This window comes from Sander vitreus, chromosome 14 (genome assembly GCF_031162955.1).
Source record: "Sander vitreus isolate 19-12246 chromosome 14, sanVit1, whole genome shotgun sequence".
NCBI lineage: Eukaryota > Metazoa > Chordata > Actinopteri > Perciformes > Percidae > Sander > Sander vitreus.
The window spans coordinates 24,047,608-24,059,875 of NC_135868.1; the positions used below are offsets into that span (position 1 = coordinate 24,047,608).

Below are 12,268 nucleotides of genomic sequence, written 5' to 3' on the forward strand. Positions count from 1 at the left end.
TCAGTAAAATGATTTACAAGTCATTCCATGAAGAAAAGTAAAGCAGAGCATGAAAGTAAAGCATTGTAATGGACATTTTTATTTTAACATAATAGTTTAATATCCCACAAGATTCTCTCATATATTCTACAAGATTTCTACAAGATTTTCTTGTATTCTTTAATTTCGAGTAGACACTAGGACTCCAAGGAGAAGCAGTTGGCATCGTAAAAACCTTGAGCCTAGTGGAAGCTATTTTTTTGTTTAAAGACCTCAGTCGCAAACTGGTTCACTTTTGGCAGATAAGGGTGAAAAAGGCCATAACATGGTGGGAAAGTGGGAACAGGAGCAGAGGAGAAGGTTGTAAAAGGATTTGACTGTTTATGGTGTTTTTTCAACTGTTGGCCTGCTAAAGATATCTTGACAGGGGGGGGCTTTAACTGAGTTTCTACTTAAAGATGTGCTGAACTTTGTTTCAGCAGAAGACCCTTTCAGATGTGCTTTGATGCTATGTCAAACAGTTTTCTCTGCATTTGCAAATGTAAATAAATACTCAAAGACCAAAGATCTGGTGTTTTTGATACGCACGCCTGCTGCTAACGAGAAAAACTTCCACTACAGCATCATTCTGAATGTGAATGTCAATCTCCGGAGGAAGTTCTATTTCACAAAGGCTATGCTATGCTAAACTCTGTAGACATTTCAAAGAACTTGCCCTTACTGCGGTCTCAAACCTGCACGCAGTGTTGATTTTGTACGTATATAGCCCTTAATTTCCATGACTAAGATGAGACGATTACGAAAGAGCACCAACATCATTAAACACTCACTGTGACAATATCAACATGTAATATCTTTGACAAACATGCACACACACACACACACACACACACACACACACACACACACACACACACACACACACACAGCCGGTGCCCGAAGATGAGGTCGTTATTTCAGTCTCTGCACTGCTGATCTGTAGAGCTGTAATGTCTCACGGCAGTTCGTGAAATGTTCACGTAATTTAATCTGTTGATTCGTGTACGTGGACACGTTTATCTCTGTTTTTTTTTTGTGATGGTCAGCACGATTCTTTCTGCCAGTCGGGCTGCAGCAGAGAAGCTGTATACAGCTTTGCTATTATAGGTATTTTAAAGCCCTATAACCGCTGTTTTAATCAACATGTATTCACCAGATCTCATCATGGTTTATATGAATTTCTTTTAATGTTATTATTTCGGTCTTATTGCCAGGGAAGCTGGATTGCTTTGTTTGATATTTTTAAAACTATAACGCTACATCTATCAACATTTATTTGGATGTTATCATGCTTTTTTTTGGTATTCTTTATTGTATATAGTGATACAAACAATCAAGACACAATGTATTTGTACATTTGTCAAAAAAAAGAAGTGTTGACAGCTTTGAGGTAGAGACAATATATACAACAAAACATAACAAATAAAGAAAATAAAGATACTGTGGGTCTTTTTAGTCAAGTAGGGAATGTAAGTCCAACAAATAAAAGAGTCTCTTGGCGTTTTCCTTTGTCATGCATTGAAGAGATGTAGCAAAAAGCTTTAGCTCATTTTTCCAACCATTGATGTGGGGTTTGACCTTTAAATACTTAACCCTGTAATACCCCTTGTTGTAAAATGAAATGAATACAATGTTTACCATGTTCAATCAAGTTCTTCATCAAGAACTCTAAATTCTTATCCGTTAAAACTCTCTCAAACTTCCTTGTTTTTCCTATGTCCGAACATAGTAATCTCTGATTGGCTTAGCTAGATTACTTCTTCTTCTTCTTCTTCCTTCATCCCCTCTGCAATAGGCATACTGAACAGCACAAAATGAACACCACAGAATGTGAATGTCTCTTTGTGACTGGAGCCTTGTCAAAGAAAATGTTCTGTTACCCTTGTGTAACAGACAATAAAGTATTATCTTATCTTATCTTATCTTATTCGTCTTCTTTTAACGGCGGTTTGCATCCATTGCGTTGCACTACCCCCAACAACTGGTGTCACATTTCACCTACGGTTGCAAGCTAGTTACTCAGATTCTGTCCAACAACTCAGCTACCGCTAGAAAAACTAATCAGATACCTCCTGCCTTGTTCACCTCCTCCACATTCTAGTATGTTTCCCAATCCAGTTACCCTCAGTCCTGCTCTTCTCTTTCCCTCCATCATGATCCTTCTCTCTAACATATAATTCCTACATTCATTTGAAACATGTTGCAGTTTCTGGTTATTGACATATATTACACAACCCTGTTGGATGTTTCCCCATGATGAAAAGTGTACTATTTAAATAACTATGCACAATTCTCAGTCTGGTGACGACTGTCTCCTCTTTCCTCTTTTCTCCTCCTCTGCTATACATTACCAACACTATTTTGGATGTTATATAAATGTCCCTTTTGTTGTCGTTCCCAGTGCTGTTGCCACTTTTTGTTTATTTCCTTCCACACAATGCTCTTTTCTTCTGTTTTTGATACTTTTTAGCTAGATTACCCAGTCAGAAAATACATTACAATTCACATCAAAACAAAGGATTATGGCAAATGTAGTTTTCATTCAATTTGCACAGATATGAAATGAAACACCATTTATTCATGTGTTTAGCTGTATGAAATGAACACTTTTGTATTCAGCTGTGTTTTTGTAGGTCCCTACACATACTCTTGCTCAAATGAATACCGGCGGCCGTCCAATTATAACGACCTCATCCACATTGTCGAAATCATTTAGGCCTAAATATTGAGCCAGGGCACTGGAAATCTTTTGGATAACAATGCGTATGTCACGATTCACTAGGACAGGAACCCAAAAGCAGACAAGTAGAATGGGAAAAAAAGGTAAGTATTTATTTGGTTTTGATACGTGGAAGCAGGGGAGTCCAGCTGGTGAGGCCGTGGGTGGAATTGAGTCGGCTGACGGATTAATGCAGACTCAGTAATAATGGTGACGCAGACGGCCAGACGGAGATGGAGAGAATCTTCCAGGTCACAAAACTGCAGACAGGAACAGGCTGATTAGCAACGGTAAAACGTCACAAAAGAGCAGAACAAACTTCTCAAACTTTCTAACAGACACTCTAGCAAACATACTGGTGAGGATAACGAGCCAACGGGGAATGGATGTCAGTTCACGGCTTAAATGGTGGAGAGGTGATGATCAGGACCAGGTGTGCAGATTGCAGATGAGATACAGGTGAGTGTGATTGCAGAGTCTCCCGCCTTGCTTCGTCGCCAGGCAACCAGACAGGATGCGTTCAGGGACTCCCAGAAAAACACAGACTCACAGGTGAAAACAGAAACTGAGGCAGAAATTGAACTTAGGAAACAGAATTCATGACAACGTACCTATCATTTCTCTAACCTTCTCCAAAACAACAAACTACCGGAACGCCTTTTGCCTGATTTGTTTCAGCTTTCAGACCGCTGTCTTCGGCCAAAAAGTCACCACGTGAGATCGATGTTGTTGTCATCATCCACTTTTAATAACAATCTGAGCCTGTCAGTGGCAAAAACAATCACTTTTAGTGGATGAAAAATCGAGGGTGCCCAATTGCCTCATTAGGTTGCATTGCAGCTCGGTTCACACCGGCCCGTCCCTATAATCTCCCTAAATACTGGACCACTTTCAAAGATTTTTGGTCACATCAGTCTATTAGACACAAATGCATGGGGAAATGGGTTCCAGGTTGACAAAAAAAACGAAATAACCCTTTAAGGGAAAGTTTGGCGATTTTCTGTTTTGCCGTACATACAGATGAATGGTGGCAGTAGGCTCAGAGATCCACGTTTAACCGCACATATGCACAACATTTCGTACCACTGGCTCATCAATACTGCCCTGAGTAAAACAAGTACTACTGCACAGAATAAGTATAAAAAATAAATACAAATGCTACAGAGTGCTAGTGGTAAAAGATGAAAAAGTATGGCTTTTTGTGGAGCAATGGCTGTTGCTTCTATACAGAGTGGATGTAGTACATGTGTGTGGATGCGGAGTCTGAGCCAAGAGTGGTGGGATCGGGATCTTGACGTGAATGGCTTCATTAAAACAGATTTCATGAAAATGTCAGGATGTCAAGGGCTATTTTAATTTTATCTGCTAGTACAATGTAAAGACTCTCGCCCCTGAGAAAGCCTTTATGGAGTTGGGTTTTATTGGCTGGCAACAGGGCGTGTGAGTGAGTGTCGTAAAGTCTATGACTGTTCAAACGGAGGTCGAACTATAACACTACATCTATCAACATTTATTTAGATGGTATCATGGTATGCATTTCTTTATTTTAATGATATTATTTTGGTTTTATTACCAGTGAAATATTACAGTAAATAAGACGATATCCCACAATGCAATGTGGGCATTCATTTCAGAGATCAGCGGGTCTTTAACGCCAGTATCGCTTCAATGTACATATTTAATCAGTGGTTTTGTCACCAGCAACAACACGTTGCTCAGTTTTGTTCCAGTGAGTTATGCACCGTAGTAACGTTTAAAGAAATCGGCTGAAGACCGGTTAGGAAAGGATAGGAAAGATAGAAATACATAATATTTGTAATATTGATGTTTTTGTCTAACGTTGTATTTGAGGATTTAAACTATAAAGATAACAATAATAATAAAATACAGTTTCATGTATTTGTCTCATGTATTGTTTTCTCGGTCGGCCGGCTGACGGCGGCAATCTGAAATGGAATGAAGCCCATTCACGGCAGACAGCAGAAACACAGGAGTTGAACATGTCCTTCCACCCACCTAGAACTACAAGTAAACTAGCTTTGTAACAGGTTCTGGGCAGCATCTATAGTGGGAGTTGTAGTTTTTAAATATATTGGTATATTTCTCCTAAGTAGAAGTTGGTAGTGTATAATTGTGGATACACCCTAGGTTTTTTTTGGGATAGGGAACACACTGGTATTATCAGATTTTAAAAATATAATTGTTAAATAGGTGAAAATAGCTTATTACCATATTTTACAGTGGGTACAGTGGGTAAACTTTGGTGACCATATCTACATGACAGCTGAGGTCCAGAGCTTTCTATAACAGCTGGTCCTATGTTTGTAGCACCTTCTGTTGCTAAATGACAAGCCTTCAAAGATGGACTGGGTTCAAGGTTCAGAGGTCAATATTTCAAAGCAGGAGTAATGTATCCTCTTCAGACTGACATATGTTACTGTCCAGGTTGAGACCTTTCCAACGATGTGTTTGATATAGTCCTACGACAACGTTTTAATTTTTTACACATCATGGAGACCATGTTGCAGGTGATACTTTATTGTCCCCAGAGGGATATCTGCCTTGAGTTCAAATGCTTCACACATAACACTTGACATATTGTTTTATCATACAGCTGACATGTACTTACAATAAAAAAAACAACATAAACAAAGTGATATGTAGTCAGACTGAAGCATATTATCAGCCACAATCTATTGTTCATCTTTCACAAACAGTGACAAGAGCAACACACAACCATATAATATATCATGAAGCTATTCCCCTGCAGCCTCAAGCAACATTATTTAAAGTTTGAATTAAGGTAGGTCCAAATTAGGCCTATAGTTTAGAAATATTTAGTTTACATTGGGGTACCCTATTTCTTCTGTCAGAGGATAAGAGCTACTTGGCATGGAGAATAAAGATGGATCAGACCATATTCTCTGTGCTTGCCTGGAGAGACAGCTACCTGACAAGCACTCTTTAAATGAGATGTTTTTAGATATTGCCATGCTGACATATTAAAATGCTCTGTAATGCAGCCTTGTTATACATTAACCCTCTGATTCACTGAGTGTCTGCTCTAAATGATAACACACACTTTGAACATGGGCCTGCCAGACAGGTGTTGTCCATATAAACTCCAAGGTGCCTATAGGAGCAGAGCCATTTATGACCTCTGATAGTCTCTGACCCATGTCACGACCCTTTCCTCGGCTTGTAAAATGGTTGAATGAGATTGTTGGCATGGCATCACAGGTCTCTATTTTAGCAGAATATGCAAAAGTACTTGTGTCTGTGTGCAGTATATAGGCAGAGGTAGAAGTGTGCCAAAAATGCCAAAACACATGTTGTGTATGCACATATCCAAACAAAGCTATAGACATCTTACTCTGTGAACAAAAACCTCGGCAACAACCTGCTTATCTTTTTAATTTCCTGAAAATGCTTCCTAAAACTAGTCCCTTCTTAATTTTGAAAAGGTAGTCTCAGCAAAGGCAACAAAGGTTAGGATGGCTACAAGCTGTAAACACGGTGATTGATATGAGGATCATCTTCTGAATATAATTATTAATATGTTAGGCCTACCAGAAATTGTTATTTCAAAAAAGTAATTTATGATCATGAATGTCTGTAGTACACAGTTTCATGGCTATTTTGCAGAGGCACTATGGCTGCGCTGTGGAGGAACGTCTGGCAAAGCGAGACTAGGTTGGGCCATACACATTAACATTCTGATTATTAGCAGTAGCGGATGGGTTGCGGGTAGGTGAAATAATACATCATAAATGAGGAAAATATTACTGACATTCTCTAGAGCTGCAGTTCGCTGCTGTGTCCCCATGTGTGAGCACACACAGACGGATAAAGAGAGGAGACGCTGAGTGCAGACAGAGGCGTGTGTGCGCCGTCCACATGAGGCGTAAATTATGACAAAATATAATTGGATAATTTTCAAGATCAGGAGAATGGGTCAGGCTCTGTGTCATATTTCTGTGGAGCCTGACATTAAAACACAACACTGCAGGGCTGTGTCCTGTCACCTATTTTATACATACTGTACACTGATGACGAGTCAGTAGATCATATCAGTCAGTGGGAATAATTGGAACCATGAATGTCTGTAGTACACAGTTTCATGGCCATTCAATAGTTGAGATATTTCAAGCTGTACCAGAGTGGTGGACAGACAGACTGGCCGACAGTGCCATCTAGAGGCAAGCCAGTTGCATGGCTAAAATAAAAGGTTAAACTATCTTCTTAGTCAAGCCACATCTACATATATCTTTCTTTGTGATTGCTAAACAACCTCTGTTTTTTTCACTGTTTTCATTTGTTTCATTTGTTTAGTATCTTCTGCTGTAGAACCTGTTTGGTCTTGGCAAGCACCTCTCCCTCTCTGAGGTGAGTGTCATTGGCTCTTGAGCAGGTCAACAAAGAGACATAAGCCCAAAAAGTGGGTTGGAGGACTGGAGACCGGCCACAGGTCAGCTGGGCTGTAGCCCGGCGTCAGAGCAACTGGGGGAACAAGGGGCTTCTGAGGCACAGCTAAGTCTGATTGGAGCTGCAACTCAACAGAAACATGGGGCTGTTGCAGCTCAACGGGAACACTAACTGTGACAATATCTTTGACAAACATGCACACACACACTGCTGGCACCCTAAGATAAGATTGTTATACCAGTCTCTGGACTGCTGATCTGTAGAGCTGTAGACATGGTATGTTGCAGCTGAATGCTGTTGGGGTATGTTATATCTCTCTTTTACGGTGCCTGTGTTTAGCATGTGGATGTGGCATGTCAGCGCAGAGGGGAATTCTAGGGGAAACTAAACTATATTCAAATATTTCTGTAATGTTCTTCTCATTGTATTTGCAAATTGTTAAAACAGGGGTGTACTCCTGTACCCTGACTCCACTGCACACATCAGTGGAGTCATGGGTCCTCATTTATCAATCTAACGTTGAAACCAGCGCGGAAATCATCTTACAACAGGCTTCACGTGTGATTCATGAAACCTTCACACCAATCAGGGCGTAAGAATGGTCGTACATTGATAAATGCAGCAGGCTTTTTCTGCCGTGTATAGTAGGGTCCCCCCCCACTGATGTAAGTGCCATCTGCCCTTAATCAACCCGATGGAGCGCTCCACCGTGGCCCGTGTGCGTACGTGTGCACTGCTGTAGGCCTACAGGCGCATATAGGTCTTCTAAAAGAGCCAGATCTGCCATTGCTGATTATTGATCAACTGATGACTTCTCCTTCTCCTGTTCAACTGATTATATGCTGCACTGCAAGTCCACACTGACTCAAAAACATGCATACACAAGTTTAGACTTGATGTGAGATTTGATTGTAGCCTCCGCTCACGTCCATATTGACAAATGCCGAGCTTTGCGTGGAAATGACGGTTTTACGCGTTACGTTAATTTTGTAAATGAGGGCCACTATGTCTTGTCTTCCACTTATTACAGCCAGATGTAAAAGAGCAAAATATTATCATGATTGAACCTAAATTTAAACTCTTTCATCCGTCAGTCAATGGGAATTTCATCCGCATTTTAACATTATAATTCATCATTTATTTATTTATCATTTTCACAACTCATAAAAATACACTTATGTCTCCAAATAGATACAGCCATTATTATGTGTGTGTGTGTGTGTGTGTGTGTGTGTGTGTGTGTGGGTTTAATGGCCGTCTTTTTTCTCTCCACCGGCTGGGAACTGTGCTCAACACTGCAAACATCTTTGTCACATCATCTGTGCACCTTTTTATTAAGACAATACATAGAGGACCACTGAACTGAGGACATTTGTATATTTATTGCTAAGTTTGTTTGTGTGTTGCCTAATTTAAACTTTTTATCTTTGTGATCCGACTTTTTTTCTGCCATCTAACTCGTGTTCCTGTGGAGGTTGAAAGCACTTATTGTAGTTTGCTTTGGGTACAAGCTTATGTCAAATGTTTGTTCAGTTATCACATCAGTAAATACAGTGAATGCTACAGTATACTGCACCATAACCCCAACCTTATTTATTCAAGAAGACATTTTGACACAGCTTTTAATCCCTAACTTATTATACTTGTCCCAATAATAACTTGTGCATTCTACACTAGTTGGCTATCTATAGTGTAAACACATACTGTAATTGTATAGTGTGTCTACCAGCCAGTAACACATGCAAATAATCCTTCAGAAGTAGCATCTGCCTAGCAAACCCAGGAGATCTACATACACGTGCAAAAACAAAGATTGGTATCTTAACCAACTTAACCGTGGAAAAGATGTAGCCCTTCATGTTCTTCTACTGTTACCTACTACTAACCTTCCTTTAAATGCTGAGAGAAACATCAGAACCCTGTATAAAACCTGAGTTTCTGTTGCTCATCTAGCTCCTGGATCATTCTATACTCGGTATCTCCAGGATGTGCTCCAGTTTTTAACTTTTTGTTTCTGAGTATTCCCCAGTAATGACTCCAGTTTCCGTCACTGTCTGCTCCATAACCAAACACACTGACCTAGGAAGACAAAAGTAACCAATGTCAGGAACTGAGGACGTAGTACCAGACATTAAACAAGTCATTCATTACTTGCATCCACTTGTTAATCATTAGTGTGTTACAGCAACACTGGTGACAATCACAAGTATAACTCTAACTTAAAAATGAACTTACCTCGTCACACATATGAAGGGCAAGAATCAAAGCCAGAAAGCCAGTGGAGGGGTAACTGCCGTCCTTTTCCAGCCACATGTCATGAACATACTTCATAAAAGCTGGATTAAGGACCATCACCTGTTACCATCAGAATTAGGCTTTTAATCTATTTTTATGAACCATGACCGTTACAACCAAAAACATTTATTGTTAAATGCATTCAAAATAATACTCACCAAATCCTTGTTAGCTTTGATTTTTGTTCTTACACGCCAACGTGGTCTGTTGAAACAAACATGAAATGTCACAGTTAATATCATTAGGGCCCGAGCGCCGACATCCATCGGCCAGCGAAGGCCCTCTTGAAACTGATGGAAGTATTATTATTTTTACTGTACCGGATGAATTGCCTTTTTGAGAGCCTAAACACACTCAAAAACTCACCAAGATTTGCGGCCGCATCAGGCCTGGTGCAAATTTATGTATTTTAAGGGTTTTGTGAATAGGTGCACAAAAATGGCTCGCTAGCGCCCCCCTCAGTCTATATCCACGACGCTCCACTTCCGGGATTGCTCCAGTGCCGCAGGAAATTTCGCCGGACGCATGTCTTTTCGCCAATGTCTGTTTCCTTCCGTTTCCTTCCGCTTTCTTTGTGTTGTGACGATTGTGATTAGTTTAAAGAAATGCCAATAAACCAGAGCATGTCTTTCTCCCATCCTGGAATGCTGTGTGGACTAGCCAGACCCTCCTTCACAGCACTGTGGAGGAAGGTCTGCGAGACTAGCGCTGCCCTAACAGTTTTCAAAGTTGAAGCCCCCCTGAAATAAAAATTAAAAACTTGAGTTTTCATTGAACGGTGTGGGCGTGGCGGCCATTTTGAGTGTTTAGCGATGAATAACAAACAAGAAATGTCTTTGTCAAGGTGTCTTATAAAGTAATGCTGCAGTATTGTGCTATTTTTTGATAATGCTGAATGCACTCCACAATCTACTGATCGCTATTTCCAACACTGATGTTTGTACATGCTGCTGGGGTTCTCTCCCCATTTATTTTTCTTCTCTCTCTAGCAAAGGCTTGTTCTGCTCTGTCCTTACTTCTGGATAACTGATCGACTCATTTTAAAACATTTTCATGGTGTGGTATTTGGCTTGTCAGCAGAATTCTGGGTGCATATATTATATCTCATTCAGTCTGCCAGCATTACCTGAGGGTGTGTGACACTATGCAAAGAGAGAGAGAGAGAGCGAGAGAGAGAGAGAGAGAGAGAGAGAGAGAGAGAGAGAGAGAGAGAGAGAGAGTGGAAGAAAAGGTGGAATTTCCTGAAAATGATGAGAGAAAAAAAATGGTATACTACATTTTAGTCTCGTCTTTACTTTGTCAGTGATATTGCATGTTGATATCATCACACATTTAATGACGGTGGTATCGTCTACTCTTATCATTGGATAAAAGTTACAAAATAAACACTGCAAGGGACAAATGATCACATAGTCCATAAAACTCAGACTCACCGTCCTTTAAATCCTGTGGTGAGGGCCCCTGTGAGCCATTCAAAATCAACCGTCTTAAATGGAGCTAGCACAAGATGAGTGGTGTTATCTAAATCTACAGAACTCTCTGGATACATGACACGATGAGTTGTTCTGGTCCCAACATCTGTTTCATAGCCCTTGATTTGACCACCGTTCACTCTAAATAGTGCAGAGGAAGATAGTTCACATGTCACTGTGCTTGGTAGAAATACATCAGGGGACTGCTTGAATTTTGACTTTTAGTTTCTGACATTGAGGAAACAACTTTTGATGTTTTTTTCCACTGACTCAACTCATTGTGACAAAGACAATATTAGAAGAAAACTGCTTTCTTTCGAGGGAGGATTTACCTTATGATGACATCATGGAAATCTATGAGAGGTCCATAATGTGATCTCCTCATATTACCAGAATTCCCCACCACAGCACAAGTCCTGCAGCGGTCAGGGCTGGATTCTAGAACATCTGGACTGGGTCGGACCGTCAGAAACAGCCTGTCCACTGTTTCTCTGAAGGTACTGAAGTTGCCCTTTGCACCCTGTAAGCGCTGTCAGGCACACCAAACAAATGGATTGACTATATAAACACAATGCAGGCGTTGTCACCATGGTGATGACTGTTGATTATATTTTATTCCCTGATCTGAAGTGCAGGTTGAGAGACAAGTTTTCTTGCAAGTTTACAACTTACCTTCCACCAGTTGAAAACGTCCTCTGAGAGATTGTAGTTTGCTGACAAAAATGGTTCAACAGATTTGTTGAAATGCTTCATTAACCATGGATCATCTTCAGATAAACATCGCTCACAAGCACAGGGGCTTTTCTCCTGAGGCAGGGACCATGGCCTATATCCTCTCCATAACACACAGATAGGAGTCACACACAGCAGGAACATTAGGGCCCTCACTTTTAATTTCATCTTGACTGTGTGACACTTCTGATTTGGAAACAACAGCTCCAATCTATAGACAAAATATGTGGCGAAATATACACAAGAGAGACTACAATCATAAATGAGGAAAAACTTGTCATATTGTTTATTTAAAGTAGTAATAATGATACGTCTTTATTGTTTTCTCTTGATTCCTGTAGTCATATTTCCATTTATTTATAAGGCCAAATATAAATAAAATCAATGAAAAACATGTTGGTTAAATTAATAATAATAGTCACAATAATAATAAGTTAAAATGGATTAATGTTTTATTTTTGTCCTACCTGATGAGAATAAATCCGCTTCTACTCCAGTTTTATTGAGTCTGACTTTAAGATTATCGGAGGATGATGATCAACTAGCTGAATGCCACATGTACAGTATGCTTTGTATCCATGCGAGGATAGAGTCTAAGATTGGCACA

General features: G+C 40.0%; 1 protein-coding gene across 1 annotated transcript; it reads right to left on the reverse strand.

Annotated features, from left to right (window-relative positions):
- Positions 1-9,048: 9,048 nt before the first annotated feature.
- On the reverse strand, positions 9,049-11,829 carry LOC144529006 (CMP-N-acetylneuraminate-beta-galactosamide-alpha-2,3-sialyltransferase 1-like). Its single transcript, XM_078267921.1, has 6 exons — positions 11,602-11,829; positions 11,262-11,458; positions 10,891-11,070; positions 9,616-9,661; positions 9,398-9,517; positions 9,049-9,241 (listed from the first exon to the last, which is right to left on the reverse strand). The coding sequence occupies exons 1-6, from the start codon at positions 11,827-11,829 to the stop codon at positions 9,074-9,076; spliced, it is 939 nt and encodes a 312-aa protein (XP_078124047.1). The 3' UTR covers positions 9,049-9,073.
- Positions 11,830-12,268: the final 439 nt, after the last annotated feature.